Below are 23,514 nucleotides of genomic sequence, written 5' to 3'. Positions count from 1 at the left end.
ATTTTTCAACTGTTTGTTTGCTTTTGGGTTTCAGTTTTCGATTGCGGCCATCAACGATACAGAATCAATAAGCCAATGGGAACCTTTAGCCCCTACCAAAGAAGCCCAGGTATACAAACAAACTTCTGCAGTTGTGTTCTTGTTCTTGCTTTCAGTACCCTAATAAAAACAAAAAAAAGTCCTTTTTCCCACTGAATGTTTAATTGATTATATATTCCTCTATAAAGCATTTAAAATTTGAGAAAGGTAGTTGCTTTTAAGCATTATAATACATTTCATCTCCACTAATTCTACGGGATACCTACCATTGCCCACCAGCATCAAACTCGGTAACTCTATCCACCAAGTCTAGAACAAATGGGAAGAAATCATCTATTGTTTTGTCTCCGCTGGATTTGAACCTGAGACTTGAGACCTCATGGTGCTCGACCCACTTCATTTTCACACCCTTGCGTGCAATTATCTCTCTTTTTTTCTTTTCCCTCTTCCTTAATAGTTGGCGATTCTATACTCTGCGTGCAATATTGTGATAACTTGTTTCTTATATGGATGATACTTTTCTACAAGTTTTATTGTTTTACTTTGATGAAGAGAAAGCAGGGAGGAACTATTTTGATTTCTCTCTTTTTACTATGGATTTGTGATTTGGGTTTTGCAGGAATTTCATTTATCACAAACTTACCATGAAGGACTTTTGAAACTGGATGCTAAAGACTACAAAAAGGCTCGTGAGCTTTTGGAGTCTGTATTAAAGGATCCTCTGGTTGCAAATTCACAGGTACATGCTGATAGTTACCTTGGAATCACCATCTTTTCTGCCACGTCCTTACTAATGGTTATTTTTGTTCTTCTTCTTCTTCTTCTTCTTCTTCTTATTTTTGTATTTTCATTATAGGTGGATAGTAATTCTAGTGATGGTCATCTTTTGCAGCTCAGGTGTGATTGAGGCCTAACTTCTTGCTCGAACTTCTGGTTCTGATTTTGTTGTAATTTCTTCTCGTACTTGCTTGTTCCTGGCTACTACTTCTCTAGTAATCTAGAGTAGCTAATGAACTACCATCTCTTCTTGCTGGCTTTAGAACATTCTCTATATAATTTTCCCTTTCATTTAAAACTGAAGCCAATTTATTGCTCTTTCCCTCTGTCATTGGTTGTCGAAATTTCGCGTTATTGTTAGTGCTAGACTATATTTAATTGAAGATCTTAAAGATATCTAAAAGCAGGGCGGATCTATTAAGAGAGTTGAGGGTGCCACGCCACCCACAAACTTCGACGGAAGCTCTCTCTATATATACACATATATACACGGATATAGTCAAATAATTAACATGCCACCCCCAAGACTGAAGTGTTGTTTGGTCCGAGTGGCAAAGTGTCACATTTGCTCGGCTGGCAACCTTACTTTTTCCCTTAATTTTAGGCTGAAGTGAAGCCACAAATAACTACTAATAGTTGGCAACCCTTTTTTATATATGTATTAATAGTAATTACATTGAATTTTTCTTTTATTTTTCAAATATTAGTAGTTAATATTTGTATTAAAAAGTGCATAATTTTATTCTCTCTCCTCAAATTTTTTTTTAAAAAAACCATTCCTCCCAAATCCCAATTCCTAAATCATCATTGCTCTCTGCTTTTTTGGTCTTTGCTGCTGCTACCGCCGGAGTTTTTGGCATTGCCGACAAAGGTCACGGCCTCAGCCTCACCGGCCACCTCTCTCCGCATCCCATTGTTAAGTTTACTTGGCACCCGGAGAGTTGGATCCTGGATCCGCCTCTATCTAAAAGAGCATGATGTTATAGAAGGACTAGTTTGAGCGTCTGATTTTAGAAAATTGGTGCACCTTTATTCATGTTGAAGAAAAAAATTAAGTTAATAAAAAGTGCTATTTGTCTAACATTTTAAACTGTTAGATGAAACAGTTGCACACTTTGACATGGTATCACAATCTCCAGGTGCCTTGGGTTCAAGTCTTTTCATTACCAATTATTTAAAAGAAAAATGAATTTTCACACACTTCAAGAAGTATGCGAGGGGGCTTGTTGAAGACAAATTTAAGTCAATAAAAAGTGTGGTCTCTCTATCTGTTTAAGCTTTTAGATAAGATGGTCACACACTTTAAAACATGGAACTCCCACAAAGATATATTTCTTTCGTCCCTTTTTATGTGAAGGTAGAAATCAGGACACTGAGTTCAAGATATCTTATTTGACTTATATTTTTTTTTCTCTAGCAAAGAAACGTTAGTGTTGCATAAGGAGGAGGAAGGGGGATTTATGGGGTTTGAACCTTGCTGGTGGAAGTGAGGAAATTTAACTTATATATCATATTAGTGACAGCATAATAAAATATTTTAATAATAAGTGAAAAGCTAGTTCGATAGACAAAAGAACATGTCAAAGTTGAAAACTTGAGTAGTTTAGCAATTGAGTAAATAAAATATTGTCAAACATTTTCGGATGTTCCAAAATGGATAGTGTCATAAAATTCAGATGTAAGGAGAATCAGATTTAAATTGTGTAAAAACAATACAACAACAACATACCCAGTGTATTCCCACAAAGTGGGGTCTGGGGAGGGTAAAGTAAAGTGTACGCAGTCCATGATGAAGTAAAGAGTTGTTAATGGAGCATTAAGACCAACAAGCCAAGTTGGATCTCTCTCTCTCTCTCTTTTTAAATGTAGTGGCTGTATTAAAAACAATACTAATTAAAATATGTAGTGGCTATATTAACCGTGCGCTACTGAGTCTCAGGTATTTCTCAGTTATTAAAAAAGAGTTGTAGCTAGTGAAGATATCTCTGGTACAATACATCTTGTAAAGCCAATAGAACGAATTTATATTGCCTCTTCTAAAAGGTTAAACTGTTGCAAGAGACCCTTAAATTATTTTTTTTAAATTAGGTCTATAACAGCTCATCATGTGCTGATCAGTTCGTTTATTTGGACCACTCACATGGAAATATTTCTGTTGATAGGTGGTGATGAGACTTGAAATGTGGACCGTATCTTGCTTTGTCACCATATTGAATTTTGTGACCTGCTTAATCTATTGATAAAGATGCAACACTTTTATTTCTTTCTTATAGTTTGCAACATAAACCAAATCCTCAAAATAGGGGCCTTGGCACTTCTCAAAGATTTTAGCATGAAGTTCACCCCTAATTTGTGCAATAGTACCTGTAATATGATTGGTCGTGGCACTTCCTTCTGAACTGCTTTGACTGTTTTTCTTGAGCAGATGGTCTATCGGAAACAACCTCTTTACTTTTGAGTTTGGGGTAAGGTCTGCATACGCTGTACCCTCCCCAGACCCCACTTTGTGGACTACACTGGGTATGTTGTTGTAACTGAGAAAGCCTTGAGAGGGACATCGAACACAGTTCTAAACTTGGTGGATAATGGGCCAACCCTCAACCCTTCTCCTCTTCTAATGACAAACTTACTTTTATAAACATATATGTTACTGTAATTCACATTTCTGCAGATATTTGGCTCTGAAAAATCTTGCCACTGTTTTTCTACAACAAGGTTCTCCTTACTACAAAGATGCTTTGCAATGTTATCTTCAAGCTGTAGAGATTGATAATAAAGATTCTGTTGTCTGGAATAAGCTGGGAACTTTAGCATGCTCAATAGGAATGTTGAGCATTTCCCGCTGGGCTTTTGAACAAGGGTTATACTGCAGTCCCAATAACTGTAAGCATTTTATGTCATGCTTAAGTTCTTATAAGCTTCCTTTTATAAGCTTTTCCTGTTACATGCCTTTACTGTTAAAGAGCCTCCATATTCACCTTATGCCAGAGGTCATCTTTCTATAACTTCAGCCTTTGCTTCTTCTTGACTAACGTGCAGGGAATTGCATGGAGAAACTTTTAGAAGTACTTATTGCTATAGGTGATGAGGTTGCCTGCCTTTCGGTCGCTGAACTAATTTTAAGACACTGGCCTTCCCATTCTCGAGCTTTGCTTGTTAAAAGAACTATTGAAGAGTCTGAACCAATTTCATTTGCCCCAAGAGGGATAGACAAGCTAGAAGCTAAACATATGCGGCTGCAATTCCCAGAGAAGAGAAAAGCTGTAGGTTTTGACCTTGATGAGGAACCCGTTTCCAAAAAATTGAAGCAAAATTTGGAGTTCTGCCTTCCACAAGTTTCCTGGACAGCCCTGGTCAGTGAACTTTTGAAAATTTTACATCCATCAATTGAATCTAGTTCTGAACTTGGACTAGGGAATGGCGTATGTGGTGACGTTAGAGTAATCATTAAATTGCCCAGCATACCAGGAAAATTTAAGGAGCTTTCAGGAAGGAAAGATACTTCACCCTCCACAGCTGCTGAAAGCATTTGCATCGGGGATTACAGGTCTGAGAAAGGTAGTGTTAGTAGCGAAAATGAATCAAGTATTTGTGGAGAACACCATCAAGAAAGGCGTAGCAGCCGCCTGGAAAGGCTCAGAAGCCGTAAACCAGACAAAGAAGAGTTAGATTTTGAGACCAACAGGGACCTCGCTAAAGTTGTAATGCAATTTCTTGGACCCTATCTTGTGAATCAGGCAGGACTTGCAGACCAAGCTGAGGATCTTCCTAATTCACCTGTCACAGAGTGTAGTGATGTTGTTGGCTTTGTCCTGAAAACGACGAGAAATCACGGTGCATACCACTTGGGTTACATGCTCCTGGAAGAAGTTGCCAGGCGAGGCATTTTGTATCAGGACGGCATGTCTAAATTTGTAGATCTGGAGAAGGTGATAAGGTTTTGGGGCCAGGAGAGGAGTCCTGAGTGCAATTTGTTTCTTGCTGAGTTATGTTATGATTTTGGTTTGTGTTCTTCGGACACATCAAAAAAATCTAGCTTTTTGTCAGAGGCTTCATATCATGTGTGCAAAATAATTGAATGCGTTGCTTTGGAATATCCATTCCACGTTATTGGTAGGAAAGAAAGTTCTTCAACGAGGGAGCATTGTCAGGGTAATGGCCATAGTGAATATCCATTTAGTAAAGATCATGGGTTTTGGGTTCGTTTTTTTTGGTTAAGTGGGCAATTGTCTCTATCAGATGGTGACAAAGCGAGAGCGCGAGAAGAGTTCTCTATTTCAGTGGAGCATTTAACAAATATGGAAAGCAAGTGTGACTTCGTTTTCTTGTCCCACTTAAAATCTCATAAGAGGCTGACTGTCAATAGAATCCTCCATGAGATTCATCTATTGGAGGTTGATTTTCTAATGAAGGATGGTATCCATCAGTTAGTTGAGAAAAATCTGCACTCTGAGTGTGTAAAGACACTTGCTCCTCTTCTCTTTTCCTCAAAAGAGGACTGTGCTGAATCATCATGTGTCACCAATCATACAGGGAGAGGGCTAACTTCAATTGAACTGTCTGCCTTAGATATTTTAATAAAAGGATGTGAGGAGACAGAGCCATTGGACATTGAGGTATATTTAAATTGCCACAAAAGGAAGTTGCAGATGCTCATTACTGCTGTTAGTGAGGAAGAGAATCAATCTTCTAACCAGCTGAAAGGTTCAAAATTGTTATCTATCTCTGACACAGAGTCAAAGGAAATCCCAAGTGACTTCTGGAACTTGGCTGCTCAAGAAGTGAAAGCAATATCTCAGTGTGCCTCAAGGATAAAAAGCATCACGAACTCTTCTGAAAACTCTGTAATTCAGTCTTATCTTAATCTTTATTTGGCCGTCTTTTCTTCATTATTGCAGATGCGTTGATCTTTGATTTCTTTTTTAATGAAAGCTAAATCACTATCAATATCGAGGTGAACAATAATTTCTTTGTGATGTGAAAAATATCCTGCATTCAAGTAGAGAATCTTAGACAAAACATACACAGAATGAACCTTTTTTTACATTTTGTTTAATTATATGCAGCGGGAAGGGAAGGGGAAATGAGGGAGAAGATTGCAAGATGGGGAACCAATGTGAAAGTTAAGTAACCAACCAATTGAACTACAAAGATTCTCCCTAGAATGAACTTTTTATTGGAAGTATTAAAAATGAACACCCCCCGCCCCCCCCCCCCCCAAAAAAAAAAAAAAAAGAAGCAAAACAAAAAAGAGAGGAAGAAGATTAAAAGAAAATTAGAAGACTGGCTTCTGACAAGTTCTTCACTATCAGTGAGCTAGGGGTGTTGACCTCATGTATCGGGGGCACTAGAAACATGGAATGCTATCATTGTAATCTTTTTTTGTTTTTTGATAACCATTGTGTCTGGGCCAACTTCCGCGCACCTCGACTAATTCCACGGGGCTATCATTGTAATGTTGTCCTCGCCTCTTCACATGTAGTTGAACATTTGCATGCTGTATTTAGCTTACTTTAAAGCTTTACATACGGTTGAGAGTACAATGCTTTTTGTGAGGTCTTAGGGGTGTTTCTAGGATTTCAATCACGAAATATGTAAGGTTTGATTTGTGCAATGGTGTTATGTTTTTCGGTTTGTGAATTATGCTGATAGTGTTAAGTGTAGTATTGGAGAGAAGCTGAGGTAAGAAAAGACTAGGTGATTTCTTCCCATTTGCGTAAGTCTTGGCGGACAAAGTTAGGCCGTACCTGTGCCGGTGGGAGGTAGTAGGCACCCGGTACTTGTGCTAGAGGAAGGCACCAGGTACCCGGTGGAATAGTCGAGGTGCGAGCAAGCCTGGCACCACTGTTATAAAGAAAGTGTTAAAGTACATCATTGATCTTTGCAACTTTGTCCCATAGTTTTTGGCTATTCAGTTGGCAAGTAATTCTACTAAAAGATTAGAGTATTATGCATTATGCTTATAATTATTATTGTAGTGATAGCCTTTTCCCATGATGCTTATGTTTATTAATGTTGTGAGGAAGCGTGGGAAAATATTAAGATGCATTAACTACATTATTTCTCTGAGTCCTATTTATAGACACTACATTACATTCCTTTTCCATGTAGGAGAGCCTAAAATCTTATTCCTAGTTCGAATCTAATACTGCCCCTCAAGCTGGTGCATATAAGTCATATGTATCGAGCTTGTTATAGATTTAACTCATACAAGGACCACTGAGAGAAACAACAACAACAACAACATACCCAGTGTAGTCCCAGTGTGGTCTTAGGAGGGTAGGATGTACGCAGACCTTACCCCTACCTTTATAGGGTAGAGAGGTTGTTTCCAATAGAAGCTCGACTCAAATGAGAAGGTAATCGAAATAAGGTTGCAAGAAAAATATGACAACAAAAATATCAAAATAGAAAGAATGCAAATGAAGCAACATATTATAGTACACCTTGGAGCATAGGAAACTATGTGATTACTAGATACTACTACTAGCAAGGCTATGAGGAGATGGGGCTAGTCCATGCCCTCGTCTCTCCTATCTAAAAGGCGACAACACCGGGCTATTTACTAACTTTCTACCCTAATCTTCGCCCTCCACACCTTCCTATCTATGGTCATTTCTTAGTAATCTGGACCTGTGCCATATCCTGTCTAATCACTCCCCTTAGTTCTTCTTCGGCCTACCTTTGCCTCTCCTGATTCCTGTTATAGCTAACCTCTCACATCTCCTTACTAGCACATATGCACACCTCCTCTTTATGTGTCCGAACTATCTCAAGCTCGCTTTCATCATCTTGTGTGCCGGGGGCACTCCCACCTTGCCCCGTATTACTTCATTTATGTTCATATCTCTCGTAGTATGTCCACAGATCCATATGAGTATCCTCATCTCTCCTACACTCATCTTATGAAAGTGCATGTTCTTGACAGGCCAACACTCCGCCCTATACAACAAAGTTGGCCTAACCTTACCCTTACGCCATGACACATTCTTATCGTACAATACCCGGATATGAGCCTTCATTTCAACTACCCTGCTCCAATACAATGAGCAACATTATAATCAACCCCCGTCTTACATACCCAGATGTGAGTCTCTATTTCACCTACCTTTCTCCAATACGATAATTCAACTTACCAGGTAGCCTCTTATATCTTAAGGATCATTGATCGGCTCCGCCCTCCCGGCAAGAGTATAGCATTTGGATCCATAGAAGTGTCAATAAGTGTTGTGAAATTCAATATTTGATCCAGTTAATACCTAAAGGGGTCGTTTGGTTGGGAAAGAGTTGTCTTAACTAAAGGGTTCGTTTGGTTGGGAAAGAGTTGTCCCGGGATAACTAATCCCGGGATCAGTTATCCTGGAGTAACCCGGGATTAGTTAACCCACCATGTATATGGGATAACTAATCCCATCATTATGGTGTAAATGGTGGGATAAATAATCCCGGTACTAACTAATACTTCAAACCAATCCCGGACTATTTATCCCTTATACCTCACACCAAACGACCCCAAAGAATTCGATATATCGAGGTCTTTAGTTTGGAGTGTGGAAAGAGATGTTGCTTTAAATTAGCGATACAATCTTGATCATTGCAGGGGATAACAATATTGTTAACACTAAACCACCAAATAAATACACTGGAGCAAAATGTTGATAAGACACAGAGTGATCAACTTCACTACGAGTCATGCCAAACTCTTGAATTATTGTGCTAAACTTTCCAAATTAGACTTGAGGAGAGATTGTTTTAGACATATAACGACCGACACAATTGACATACAAGGCTAATACTAGACTCCCCCAAGCAACAAATCCGGTGTTTGCTTCATGTAAACTTGGACCTTAAGGTCACCATAGAGAAAAAACATTCTTAATGTCCAATTGATAAAGAGGCCAATGGCGGATACCAACCATGGATAAAACAAGATTGACAAATGCTATTTTAGCCACTGAAGAGAAAGTACCGCTGTAATCAAGCCCAATGACAATCAACAATAGATTTACCTGAAAGAAGAGGAACAAGCTCCCAAGTACCACTTATATGTAAAGCAAACATATTGTAAAATATGGCCTGTCGCCATCTTGGATGAGGAAGTGCTTCACCTATAGACTTGGGATGAAAACAAAGGACAACGATGATACAAAGACATAATGGGGTAATAACTTTAATAAGTATAAAGTACGAGTGGATCGTATACCTTTTCTAAGTGCAATCAGTTGACTAGGAAGAGACAAGCCCATGGTAGGTGCATGGTCTAGTGCAAGACGTGAGTTGTATGGGTGACATAAATGATGATGATAAGTCAGGAGTGGTGGCACTGTGGCTGGAGATGTAGAAGTAACAATAGAGTCCTCAAAAGTTGATATAGGTTAGACCTCAAAAATATTAGGAAGATTAGATAATGTAAAAGTAAGGTCGAAACTCAAAATGTGATATCGACTAACATAAAATATTGATGAAGATTAGGTGAATAACGATGATACCCTTTCTGAACATGAGAATAACCTAGAAAAACACATTTGAGAGCATAAGAGGCTAATTTATCTTTCTCGATGGTCAAGTCATGAATAAAACATGTGGTCCCAAACTGTGTTGTCAAGGCACGCTTAAGTCATAAAGCAAGCTCAGAATGTGGTGAGCACTTCGCGTCGCTTAATGTGCATTTCAGTGTTGTCATCAAGGTTCTAAAGACATACATTTCTTTCCAATGAGCCTCTTTTAAAGAGGTGATACTAAACAATTGATATTTCACTTTATCGTATTTTTTTTTTCAATTTCTTTATTTATATATTTATCATTCATGCTTATAATTATTAGTCTTGGACTAAATATATATATATTTGCATTTTTCTCCCTTTGTGTCTTTTTTTATTAAATCCCATGTTTTTTTGTTACAAAGTTAACAATTGATTCCCACACTTCATTTGTACTTAAAACCCCAACAGACCTTGGAATTTTTGTATGCTTTTTTCTTTTGATAACATTGCTCCCAAAAACACGAGGAAAAGAGCGTATAGAGGTGACCGAGGAGAGATTACGGAATAAGGAATTTGATTCCGTAGGGAAGATGAGGATTCATTAAGTAGAAAGATGTGAGAATTGCATCGCCCCCAAAACACATCGGAACATGGGATTGAATGAGAAAAGTGCGAGCAGTTTCAGTGAGGTGCCCATTTTTTCTCTCAGCTAGGAGGTGTACATACAAGATGTATGATAAATAGTTCCTTGGTGAATCATAAACTGCTGAAACTAGGAGGATAAGCATTCCAAAACAAAAACTCTTGAATATAAAAACAATTCAGAGCAATCTTTCAATAAGAAAATCCAAATACATCTTGAATAACATCAATGAAACTGATTAAATAACCAAGTTCTACGGTTTAACAGACTCTACCAGGACCTCAAATATCAAGTAGTTTGGATTCTCAAGTTGACACGATTTACAATCTAATGTGGACAAACTAGACGTATTAGGCACCGTCTTTTGTAGTTTGAATAAATTCGAATCTCCTAAATAGGGGTGGGCATAATCTCACGACCCAAAAACTCAAGTTATGATGGCATCTACAATAACCCGCCAGTAGGTAAGCCACGCCATAACTCGAAATGGCGAGTTACGGACAAACGGACAGAAGGGAAAACATGGTGAAAATAGTAAATAAAGCGACTACTGACCGAAAGGAAACAGAGCATACATACACATATAGGGAGGGGAAAGAGTAAAAATGTACAAAACAAGTTTCCCCAAGTCCACGGAGTTTCCAACTCCCAGGACCTGGTAAAGCTAGTTTAAGAGCCAGTAAATAAGGAGTACTAGACAAGTGCAATATGTACAAAATAGTCTCTGAAAGATACAAAATAAGACTATCCCAAAAGAGAGGGATATATGGATCAACCTCGGACGCTGAAAGCTCACCCTTATCTCTGATAAACAACTCTGCTCAAGGGTGACGTGAACGGCGCTGACTCGTACTAAGATCTGCATCAGGTAAAAGGATGCATAAGGGTAGTATGAGTACCAAAACACGCGGTACTCTGGAGGCATCATAGACCGACAGAGCTCAATTAAAGTAAAAGCATAATGGAGTGCGAATATATGTAAAGGTAATAAAAGAGGGGTCAAAAAGAGAGTAACAGGCTAAACCTAGGTAAACACGAGAGTCATACGTAAATAACTCGGAAAATGTAAATAAGCCCCTAGCTACAACCTTATTGGGTCCCCACAAGCGCAGAAGGTACACGCAACGAAAAACAAATCCAACTAAGCCCCCATAAGCATGGTACATGCAAAAACGATAATACTAACATAACCCAAATACAATAGTAAGTACCGTAAAAGTAAGCCATAATATGCAATGAATGTACCGTGTACTCCTCCTTCAGCCGTACGCATAAACAATGCCTAGACTCGAACTAGATTCTCAACCAGAAGTCAATAACAATACATGCCGGACTTGAACCGGGACTAAATATATAATAAGCAGTAAAATCGGATGTCGGGCTCGAACCGAAACTAAATATGTAATAAGTAGTAAAATCAAGTGTCTGGACTTGAACCTAGTTTAAATAGTCTATTTTCCTTTTTAGAAAACCAAATTCGTTAAAAATATTTCAAAATACCATTGTTGAGTTGAAAACAATGTTTTAAGGCCAAAATGCTAAAATGCCAAAGATACCGAATCAAACAATTACAACAGAGTGAACAAGCCAACCCAATACTGATAATCAGGCCACTAGTATGCAACCTAGGTGATTTATAGTCATCTATAGCAGGAAGGAACACTATCCTAAGGTAATTTACTTTAGGAAGGGCGATATGCTGGCTACAAGCTCCGTCAATCTAAGGCAAACAACTACCCAAACCTAGATTAAGACATATAAGTCCAAACCCAAAGGGTCCTCGGTATGCTAAGTCTGGTCCTACAGGGGAAGCAAGGGGAAACAACTACCTACCCTAAGGATTTAAAGGCAGAATCTACTCTAAAGCCCCTTAACCGGCTATAAGAATCATAAATACCTAAAATATTACTCGAGCCACATTTCCTCACCAACAATTAACAAATTATCACACTATAATGAGCAAATTCTAAAGGTAGGTAAGTCGTAGCCTACTTGGACGCCGAAGAACGCGCTCACAATCCACTTATTTGGAGAATTTTCCTTCCGAGAAGCCTTCAACCGCTGTCACGCTATCAAAATAGTAATCTAGACGTCAAGACGAGAATAACTATACCTATATTGCTATATAGAACTCTGGGTTGAAAATTGGGTCAAAAATAGGCTAGTGGAGCCCGACGCGGAATCAGAAATTGGATCTGTCCTTAGGTCCATCTCATCTCAAGGATCACGTGCTCCAAAATTGCGCACAATACGAGCTTAACAAAAACCCCAAGAAGTCCAAGAAAACAAGAACTTCAACTAGAGAATTAACGAAAATCAAAGCTAGGAACTTACATATTAATGACAAGAAAATGATAGGAATGAGAACCCAGTGACCTAGGTTTCAATTTGATGATCCACACGGATTTTCAAGCTCCCAAGATGCTTTAATGGAGAGCTCTATATTTAGACACGGCAAAAGACTCATGAAGAACAAGTATATAAGTACCAGCTCTGGAGTGGTCGCTAAGGCGGCTTCGCGTAGGGAACAATAACGTCACTAGGGGGGTCGATGTTGACATCATCAGCAACCACTAAGGCGGCATCACTTAGGCGACAAAAGGTTGCTAAGGCTGCTGCACCAGATGCTTTACACTAGATTTTTCAGCCAAGTTTAAAAACTTCGATTGAGTTCTCGAAATTCGTTCGGAACCCCATGCACGCAAATGAAATATGCTACCCTACCAAAAGTGGCATTCCGAACTCTGCGGAACCATCAAAATTTTCAGCAGAAGCCAACAACAACAACATACCCAGTGTATTCCCACCTAGTAGGGTCTGGGGAGAGTAGAGTGTACGCAGACCATACCACTACCTCAAGAGAAGTAGAGAGGCTGTTTTTGATAGACCCCCGGCTTAGGACCAATAACAGTATAGCCAATACAAAAAGTAAGTGCATATAAACTAGTATGGTACACAAAACAAACTAACAGTATAACAAACACAAAAGATAAGTGCATAATAAACTAGTACGGGATGCAAAAAAGCCAACACCACTAGACCCAAAAACTACAGCCACAACACTACGAACCAGAAACTCCAGACCCTAAGGAGCACTCCCCTATTACTACCGCCGTGCTCCCACCCCCTAACCCTCTACCCTAATCCGCGTCCTCCACACCTTTCTATCAAGGGTCATGTTCTCTGTAAGCTGTAATTGCTCCATATTATGCCTAATCACCTCCCTTTAATATTTCTTCGGTCTACCTCTAGCCCGCCTAAAACCATCGATAGCCAGAGTCTCACACCTCCGCACTGGAGCATCAGGGCTCCTTCTATCACATGCCCGAACCAACGTACCCTCAGTTCTCGCAACTTATCCTCCACTGAGGCAACTCCTACCTTCTCCCGAATAATCTCATTCCTCACCCTATCTTTCCTGTTATGTCCATACATCCATCGCAATATTCGCATATCTGCTACCTTCACCTTTTGAATGTGGGAGTTCTTAACTGGCCAACACTCCGCTCCATACAACATAGCCGTCCAGACTACCACTTTGTAAAACTTACCTTTAAGCTTCGGGGGCACTTTCTTATCACAAAGAACTCCCGAAACGAGCCTCCAATTCAACCACCCTGCCCCAATACGATGCGTGACATCCTTGTCAATCTCACCATTACCCTGAATTATGGACCCCAGATACTTGAAACTCTCCCTCTTCTGGATGGCCTGAGAGTCTCGCTTCACAACCACTCTATCTTCTTGCGACATATCACTGAACTTACACTCCAAGTACTCCATCTTGGTTCTACTTAACCAAAAACCTTTAGATTCAAGCGTCTGTCTCCAAATCTCCAACTTATCATTAACTCTACCCCGAGTCTCGTCGATTAGAACCACATCATCTGCAAATAACATACACCAAGGCACCTCCCCTTGAATATGTCGCGTCAAAACATCCATCACCAAGGCAAATAGAAACGGGCTAAGAGTCGATCCCTAGTGCAATCCAATCAAAACTATGAAGTGCTCCGAATCTCCACCTACCGTCCTCACACAAGTCTTCGCACCATCATACATATCCTGAATCGACCTAGTGTACGCCATGGGCACCCCTTTAGCCTCCAAGCACCTCCACAGAATCTCCCTGGGAACTCTGTCATATGCCTTCTCTAGATCAATAAACACCATGTGCAAGTTCTTCTTCCTCTCTCGAAACTGCTCCACTAATCTCCTCACAAGGTGAATGACCTCAGTGGTCGAGCGACCAGGCATGAAACCGAACTGATTCTCAGAGATCGTCACGATCCTCCACATCCTCAACTCTACCACCCTTTCCCAAACCTTCATAGTATGACTCAACAACTTAATACCTCTATAGTTGTTACAACTCTGAATGTCTCCCTTGTTCTTATACATTGGAATCATCGTGCTCCACCTCCACGCTCCAGGCATCTTAGCAGCTCTAAAAATAATGTTAAACAACCTTGTCAACCACTCCAGACCTGCCCCGCTAGTGCTCTTCCAAAAATCTACTGGAATCTCGTCTGGCCCCGTCGCCCTACTCCCCCATATCCTGCGAATAGCTCCTTTGACCTCCTCAACCTTGATACGTTTACAAGAACTATAATCGTGACCCTTCTTAGATATCTCTAAGTCTCCCAACACAGAACCTTTGTCCCCCTCGTCGTTCAAAAGTTTATGAAAATAGGACTGCCACCTCTCTCTAATGAGGGCATTCTCAACCAACACTATACCAACCTCTCCTTTGATGCACTTCACTTGGTCAAGGTCACGAGCCCTCCGCTCCCTGGCCTTGGCCATCCTATACAACTTCTTATCTGCGCCTTTCTCCTCTGGAGCCGCATACAAACTCTCAAAAGCTGCTGTCTTAGCCGTCGTAACCGCCAACTTAGCCTCTCTTCTAGCTTCCTTATACTCCGCCTTATTCTTCTGCCTTTCCTCTTCTGCCTTTCCTCATCATCCTCATCTCCTAGTAAACCCACACATCCATCTCAGCTTCCTTATCACTAGTGTTCAAAGAAGCATGACGCAGAAAAAAGCGACAAGGCTCCGCATCACGCATTACGCGATGCGTGAAGCGATACGACCACATCATTGAAGTGAAGCACAATTTAAAAGAAAAAGGACCTAATAGAGCATCCAAACAATAAATCATAAGTGAAAAGACCACAACAACTATATAATCAACAATGAAGACGATATATATTAGCAAAAGTTTAAGTGAAACACCAAACTCACAGGTTTGATCACTGAAACACAATCGCAAATAGAACAGTTAAATAAAATAGCAAAACAAATTAAAAAAAGGAAGAAAAAACAAATCTAAATTAATAATGTTTCAATCTAAAGCTCTTCTAGTTCATCAAGATTGTCCAAATCTTTATTCCTCTATGATCATCATAATGTTCATGATCTTCAAATTCCTCATCTTCCTCATCTCCTCTTGAAGTAGCAACTTCTTTTTCCTTGTTATGTGAGCTCGAAGTACTCCCGCTTAAACCATAACGACGCTCATCAACCTCACCTACCTCGGCAACAACACCCAAGTGAAGTCAGCATCTCCATCAAAAATTGATTCATCTTCAGTAGTCTCAATTCCAGTTAGCCATTCATTGACATCATCAATATTGTCCAAGCTAATTGGATCAAGTCCATTGTGAGCATTGTAACGACGCCTCAATGTTCTGTTGTATTTTATGAACACCAAGGCACTGAGGCGCTTTAGAGTTGGTCTATTCCTCTTCTTGGTATGGATCTGCAAATAAATATTGACAAGTATAAAGTCCAAGGCATTTGAGATATAATATACATATCTCAATATACTAAAGCTTTCCTTTAACTCTTACGTGTTCGAACACGCTCCAGTTTCTTTCACACTCAGATGAGCTACAAGTTAGACCCAAAATTCTGGCGGTGAACTTTTGTAACTCTGGAGTTTTCTGAACCATAAAGCCTCCACCATTCAACTATTATAAAGTAATTATTCAAAATTAGCAACTATAAAGAAATAACTTGAAGTGTTAATTTAATTGGAACGTAGGAGTCATTCACTTGGTGACTTTTTGTCTCTTTGTCTTATGGCAGTTGGTATTTCAAAAAGTCCCTTAGCACTTTGGTAAGTGCTAATCTGATTGGTAATTTTATCTTGCATATCTTCATTATCAACCATCTTTGCAATGCACGTATGGAATCCCACCATCATACTCTTATTTAGTAAATCATTCTCACGATTATAATAGAGTGATGGGTTCAAGATATTACTAGCTACATGCAACGATTTATGGAGTTGATCAATCTACCTTTTATTGATGATCTCGGTGTTTTTGACTGGACTTTTCTTGCCTGAGATTTTCAAGCCTTGTGATGTTATTAGTTTTCATAGATTACCGGTAGAAAGTGGTTTAGGTGCAGACAACTACTTAGGTCATCGGAAAATTGCACAGTGAAATGAAATTTTCTTTCCTGGAAGGTGCTAGTATGTTTGCACACGTGATATTGTCTCACCAAGGCTGTGATACCATGTGTGAAAGCGTGGAAAAATATTACTAAAATGCATTAACTATGTTATTACATCGCCCAATTTATAGACACTACATTATAATCGTTTTCCATGTAGTAGTCTTTATACAATCGTTATGGATGCGTGGAAGCTGTGCTGCATGGAATAGGGAAAATAGGGCAGCCCGGTGCACTAAAGCTCCCGCTATGCGTGGAATAGGGTTATTAAACAAAAGGGCAGCCCGGTGCAGTAAAGCTCCCGCTATGTGCAGGGTCCGGGGAAGGGCCTCACCACAAGCGTGGAATAGGGTTATTGTTTATTTATATTTTAAGTAGTTTTGTTTATTAAATATTTATATTTAAGTAGCTTTATTTATTATTATAGAATACTTTTATGTTTCCTAGTTTCATAAGGATTAGGCTTGCTATTGATGTAATAAGACTCCTATTTAAGGGGAGATATAAGGAATACGAATAGTTTCAATAAAAAAAGAGATTTGAATTATCTCTTCTATTGAATTCTAAGGTTTTAGCCTCCCTTTGGCTGAATTTATCTACAAAATAGGCTGATCTAGGAATTCAAACAAAGGCAAGGGAAAGTCGAAATCAATTGATTCAGACTTTTCTGTTCATGGTCTTGTGACTTGATCGTTCTCCAAAGATCCTAACACAACCCTATTCCTAGGCCACCAGACTTCGGTGGGATATGTTAGTTGGTTTGGTATGTCTTGGGTGATGTGAAGATCTGTGAAGGACTTGCTGTTTTGTTGCAAAGCTTGAAGAAGCAGGAGAAAGAGCAAGGCCTAGAATGTTGTTCCTCTGGCTTTAATGTGGATCATTTGGAGAGAGAGAAATAGGAGGGCTTTTGGAAGGGTACAAATGAGTTTTGGGCAGTTGAGTAGTAGTCTCCGATCCCTTATTTATTGTTGGTGCAACTATTATTTGAACGTGAAAAATTCGGTCAAAAAATGCAATCTTTGCTGTAAAATAGAACAAGCATGTTATCTGCACCCAACAGTACGTAGAGATATGGAGAGAGGGGACAGCTTTGTTGAGGACCTTTCTTTGCTTTCTTTTATGAACTCCACTGGTTTATAGAAGATTGGGGGGTCTTTCGTAGAGATCCATATGTTTTTGGCGGTTCTTTACTTTTTGGTGTACTTCTTGTATGCGGCCTATTTTGGCCTTTTGATTTATGAAATGAATTGTTTACCTGATTAAAAAATACTGTCTTATTCCTAATCTAACAAATGCTATCACCTAGTTTTCAAAGAGCTGACTGGACCTGGAGCTGCAGAACAAAGTAAACAAAGAGAAATTTGATAGTTTGAAGATGTAGATAATGCATTTTGTAAACTTCAACATTTGATAGTTCGAATATGTAGATAATGTAGTCTGTAAACTTCAAAATTTGATCCCAAATAGGCAAATACTACTGCAAAAGCTCAAATGAAGCATCTTTCTTATGGGTTTTGACCAACTTTAGTCATATTATGCTTGTTTGTTCACAACTTTCTCCTGTTTGTCATAGTTTTGACGTTGCATACTAGATAGTCAACCGTAGTTCTATGGTTATGATGCTTCTTGTAAGATTAGAAGTTAATTATGCCAATATGATAGTCTGTCATGTGTTTCATTTGGTCAAAATCCTTTGTCCACCAAGGAAAGAAAGTGATAAGTCTACTCAAAAAACAAAAACTGGGAAGTTTAATTACATTTGACTTGCCATCTGTGCACTCTAGTTATAAGCCTTGCCTCTTTTTCCCTTCGATTTGTTTGTGATTTCCTTGCTCTCTCCATTTAATACTACATTCCCTTGGAAATGGATGCGTCTCATCTTACCTGTATTTTGCACTTTTCTCATCCTGAACTTCGCTCATATATACAATTAAGGTCCATGTTCTTGTTGACAATTATATTAGAAGAAATGTAAACTGGTACTTTACATTCTAGTTTTCCAAGAAATTATGACGTTTATTTAGTTGATGAGCAATGATCTTCGGAAACCAATTTATTTTTTCTGCATGTTCTTTTGATAAGTAAGTTTTGTGCTAATGTTGCAGAATTTGATACATATTTCCCTTGCAGAATGGTGTTCCGATGACTGTCATTGGTGATATTCAGTCGTTGCTGCTGATGTTTATGTGTAATGTTGCCAACACATATTCTTGTAAGAAATTTTCTGCTTCAGGAATTTCAGATCATAGGGAACAAAGAGAAAGCTTGTACTTCGTAGATGCGGCTATTGCATTTTGTAAACTCCAACACTTGATCCCAAATGTTCCTATAAAAACTCAAGTGAGACATCTTTCTTTCTTTAGAGGGTTTAGACTGTCAAATTTCAGCTGCAACATTAATGTCTGCTATCTTAATCTTTCATTAGAAACAAGCTGATCTCTTCTACCTTGTCATGTCAGACAGAGTTGATCGTGTCTATCCATGACATGCTTGCTGAGTTTGGTGTCTGCTGTGCAAATGCAACTGGTGAAGAGGAAGAAGGAGCATTTCTAAAACTTGCAATAAAGCACCTATTAAACTTGGATATGAAACTGAAGTCTAACTTTCAATCTGCTTGCAAAGAATCTGAAATGTCTCAATGTGAAGAAGAGTCTCCCCATGATAATAATGTTCAGAAGTCTGAGCAACTTTCTCATGAAAGCCATATCAAAGTGTTATCAAACTTATCAAATTTGGAGAAGCTAAATGTGGAAGCAGGTCTGGTAGATAGGGCGGAAGCTACCGTTTCAGATAAAGATGCTGTTGAGAGGATTAGTGCAGAAGCTATTTCTGCCAGTAAATCTGTAGAGGTTGAGAAAACTGAAGTGGAGAACAGTAAGAATGTTGGTGATGTCTCTGATGGTATGTACCCTAGATCGGCAAAGTCAAAGGATCAGTTGGTCGAAGATGGAACTGAGCTAATTGAAGATGCAAAAGAGGAGCTTGAAGTTGCCATTGATAATGCTTTAGATCAGTGCTTTTACTGCCTGTATGGATTGAATCTAAGGTCTGATGCATCTTATGAAGATGATCTAGGTGTGCATAAGAACACAAGCCGGGGTGATTACCAAACTAAGGAACAATGTGCTGATGTTTTTCAGTATATACTTCCTTATGCTAAAGCTTCTTCTGTAAGTGCTACGTGTCTTCTTTTTCTCGAATCCCATTTATCAAACCTTCCTCTTTTTCCCCAAGTGAGGTATAATATATTATTTTAAAAGCTCTCAAATTTGCTCGTCCTTCAGAGAACGGGGCTCATTAAACTCCGAAGAGTCCTTAGAGCTATAAGAAAGCACTTTCCACAACCACCAGATGATGTTTTAGCTGGAAATGCAATAGACAAGTTCTTAGATGGACGTGAAATGTGTGAAGACAAAGTCTCAGAGGAAGCAGGATCCAGTGGCTTTCCTGAATACATGACAAAGATATTATTATCAGATCCCAGAAGCCTTGAACAACAGAAAGCATCATCAAAAGGAAGGTAAACACGTTTTTTGTGGGATCAGCACTTTGGCAAATGAACTTACTAGTACTTTGGACTGTGGAATCAAACAGATTTTGTCATTGGTTGTTTGCAGGTCTGAGCAATACCTGGAGGTTTATAGCAACTTGTATTATCTTCTTGCTCAGTCTGAAGAAATGAATGCAACTGATAAATGGGCTGGCTTTGTTCTGACGAAAGAAGGGGAGGAATTTGTGCAGCAAAATGCAAATCTCATAAAGTATGATTTAATTTACAATCTCCTACGCTTGGAGAGTTGGCAGAAACTTGCGAATATCTATGATGAGGTAAATATTCTGGTATCTATCTTTTGCAGCTATACGCTCCCTACTGGAAGGCTTTTTTCTACTGTGAGGAGTTCTTGTCATGCACTTCATAGTTACTTAATCTATTTGTTTTTCTTACTTTTTCTGGGAACACAGGAGGTAGACTTGCTGCTAAATGATGGAAGCAAGCAAATAAATGTTCTGGGATGGAGGAAGAATGCTGCTTTATCTGAAAGAGTTGAGGCAAGTCGCCGAAGGAGCAGGCGATGTTTGTTGATGACCTCAGCTTTGGCGAAAACAGCAGATCAACAGGTATGCTTTTGCATTTTGATAAGAATCAGGTTACTTGCAGAAAACAAGAAAATAATGCGGAAGCGAAAATACAAAGCTTAAAGACAGAAACTGAAAGATGTGTGAAATTCGAGAATAAAATTCCCAAATTCCAAACAAGTGGTAAGAACCCTAATTGATCTTAGTATTCATAAATTAGCGGGTTAAAACTAATTATGATAGTTGTGGAAAAAGATGATTGAATAATTTCATTCATATGTTTCTATGTCATATACATGGCTTTATATACATAGGAGATCATGGAGTAGAATCACCTAAATCTCATGAAATTTGGAATTGTACTGAATCATATATTGTACATAAAGGGAAAGAATCATAGATATGATATTCTAGATTACAATTATCCTAAGATCTTAGAGGATCAGATCTTGATATGATAAGATGAATATCTTCCTTGAAATTCTCCATCAACCAACATTCCCCCTCAAGCGGGTGAATGGATATCTTTCATTCCTAGCTTGCTTATATCTTGAAACATATTGTTTGACGGTACTTCTGTTAAAGAATCGACCACTTGATCTTTTGTAGATACAAATGGCATACAAATGAGTCCACTATCTAATTTCTCCTTAATGAAATGTCTATCCACTTCAATATGCCTAGTACGATCATGCTGTACAGGAATATGAGCTATTCTTATTGCTGATTTATTGTCACAATATAGTCTCATAGGTCCTTCCCATCTTGTCTTCAAATCATCAAAGATTATCTTTTACCATAAAAACTCACAAACTCCCATAGCCATAGATCTAAACTTAGATTCCGCACGTGATCTGGCTACTACATTTTGCTTTTTACTCCTCCAAGTCATCAAATTTCCTCCTAAGAAAGTGCAATACCCGGAACATGCCCTTTGATCCACTAATGAACCAGCATAGTCTGCATCAACATCAGTATAAGCCTCTAAAACTATGTCTAGTCCTCTTTTGAATAGTATTCCTTTTCCTGGAGTTCCTTTAATATACTGCAAAAAGCTGTCGCTTGAAGATGTGTTTCTCCAGGATCGTGCATAAATTGGCTAACAACACAACAAAAGCAATGTCCGGCCTTGTATGGGACAAATCGATCAATTACCCTACAAGCCTTTGATACAAACCTTAATCTATCATGAATTTTTTGGAGCATTGCACAATCTATGATTATATTCAATAGGTGTAGCCACTAGTTTACACCTTAAATTTTCTGTTTCTTTCAGCAAATCAAACACATACTTTTGTTGGGAAATATAGATTCCTTGTTTCTAGTGTGCCATATCGATTCTCAAAAAATACTTTACTTTCCCAAGCTTTTTAATGTCGAATTCTTTGAGTAAACAATTATTTTGATTTTGTATCTTCTCTGGATCATCACCTGTTACTATGATGTCATCTTTATAAACTAATAATGCTTCCTTTCCTGTTTTTGAGTGTCTTATGAACAAGGTGTGGTCTCCTTGACTTTGTCGATACCCTAGCTTGATTATGACCTTTGTAAATCTTCCTAACCATGCACGAGGTGATTGCTTTAGTCCGTAGAGTGCCTTCTTCAGTCTATACACCATTTCTTTCTTGCTTTCAAAACCAGGGGGTACCTCCATATAGATCTCCTTATCTAAGTCTCCATGTAAAAATGCATTTTTCACATCAAATTGTTGTAGGTTCCAATTAAAACTCGCAACCAATGATAATAAGATTCTTACTGTATTCATTTTTGTCACTGGGGCAAAAGTCTCCAAATAATCAACTCGATAGGTTGTGTATAAACCATTGTCTACCAAACGTGCTTTAAATCTTTCTATTGACCCATCTGACTTATGTTTCACAGTAAACACCCATCTGTACCCACTGACTTTTTCCATTTTGGTAATTCTACAATTTCTCAAGTTTTGTTTTTCTCCAACGCTTTCATTTCTACCTTCATAGCTTTCTCCCACTCTTTGTTTACTAATGCTTCAGACACATTTCTGGGGATAGGAATTGTGTGGAAGTTACAGGTAAAAGCTTTATGACTTGGGATAAGTTTTGATATGTCACAGAAAGGCTCAAAGGGTGTTGTGTGCAAGTTCTGGTTCCTTTTCTAAGTGCAATGGGAAGGTCTAGGTCATTAGGTTAGGTAGGTTCTTCATGATCAGTTTGGTTCAGGTTTGGGACGGATAGTAGGAGCAGTGACTTGAGGAGATGATTGCAGTTGAGTTGTTTGATCAGTTAGCCTCTTTCTTCTTGAATAAACCTGCAATGGTAGATTATTTTCTCGAGTTCCATTATCTATATCTAGATTAGGAGACTCGGTGGGTTCATTCGGATTTAGAGACTCGGGTGACTGAACAAAATGATGAATCAGATAAGGATTTGGCACGACTATATATAGACAAATCAAATAGTGATAAGTCTAGAGGTTCCCCTCCCTTCAATGAGCCCCCTGATTGCAAGAATGATTAAAAAATGATTCACTCTCATCAAATGGGATATCAGCTGAAACAAAGAATTTCTTTGATGATGGTTGATAACATTGTAGCCTTTTTGAGTAGGAGAATATCTTATGAAAACACACTTAAGAGCACGTGGATCTAATTTGCCTCTATTATGAGAATGAATATGAACATAGGCAACACTCTCGAAGATTCTATGAATCAATTTATTGGAAATTTCAAAATCCGGGAAGAAATTCGTAAGAGTATCAAGGAAGAAATTCGTAAGAGTATCAAGGGGCTTTAAAAGTTCAGAATTCTTGATGGTATTTTGTTGCTAAGGTGTGCAACAGTTAGGACAACTTCCCCCAATGCTGTTTTGGAACCTCTTTGTGAAGCAATAGTGATCTAGTAATGTCAAGTAACGGACCGTTTCTTCTCTCCCATTCCATTTTGTTGAGAAGTATCGATACATGAAGATTCATGAATAATTCCTCTTTTTTTTTTTTGGAAGAAGACTCAGAGGTTTTAATTGAAGTAGTCCTTGGCATTATTAGATCTGAATC

General features: G+C 38.7%; 1 protein-coding gene across 1 annotated transcript in view; it reads left to right on the top strand.

The window, feature by feature from the left end:
• The window catches only part of LOC107838895 (calcineurin-binding protein 1), a 52,701-nt gene that overhangs the window by 216 nt on the left and 28,971 nt on the right, over positions 1–23,514 (top strand). The window contains exons 2-11 of the mRNA XM_016682141.2: positions 35–109; positions 659–778; positions 896–936; positions 3,488–3,699; positions 3,856–5,660; positions 18,535–18,744; positions 18,864–19,574; positions 19,689–19,924; positions 20,022–20,232; positions 20,368–20,523. Coding sequence (XP_016537627.1) covers positions 35–109; positions 659–778; positions 896–936; positions 3,488–3,699; positions 3,856–5,660; positions 18,535–18,744; positions 18,864–19,574; positions 19,689–19,924; positions 20,022–20,232; positions 20,368–20,523 — 3,777 coding nt within the window. The remainder of the gene's footprint in view (positions 1–34; positions 110–658; positions 779–895; positions 937–3,487; positions 3,700–3,855; positions 5,661–18,534; positions 18,745–18,863; positions 19,575–19,688; positions 19,925–20,021; positions 20,233–20,367; positions 20,524–23,514) is intronic.

The sequence above is a fragment of the Capsicum annuum genome, chromosome 8 (assembly GCF_002878395.1).
Source record: "Capsicum annuum cultivar UCD-10X-F1 chromosome 8, UCD10Xv1.1, whole genome shotgun sequence".
In the NCBI taxonomy this organism is placed as follows: Eukaryota; Viridiplantae; Streptophyta; class Magnoliopsida; order Solanales; family Solanaceae; genus Capsicum; species Capsicum annuum.
Note: the sequence above shows the minus strand (reverse complement) of the source record. Positions and strands in the feature narration are given on the sequence as shown.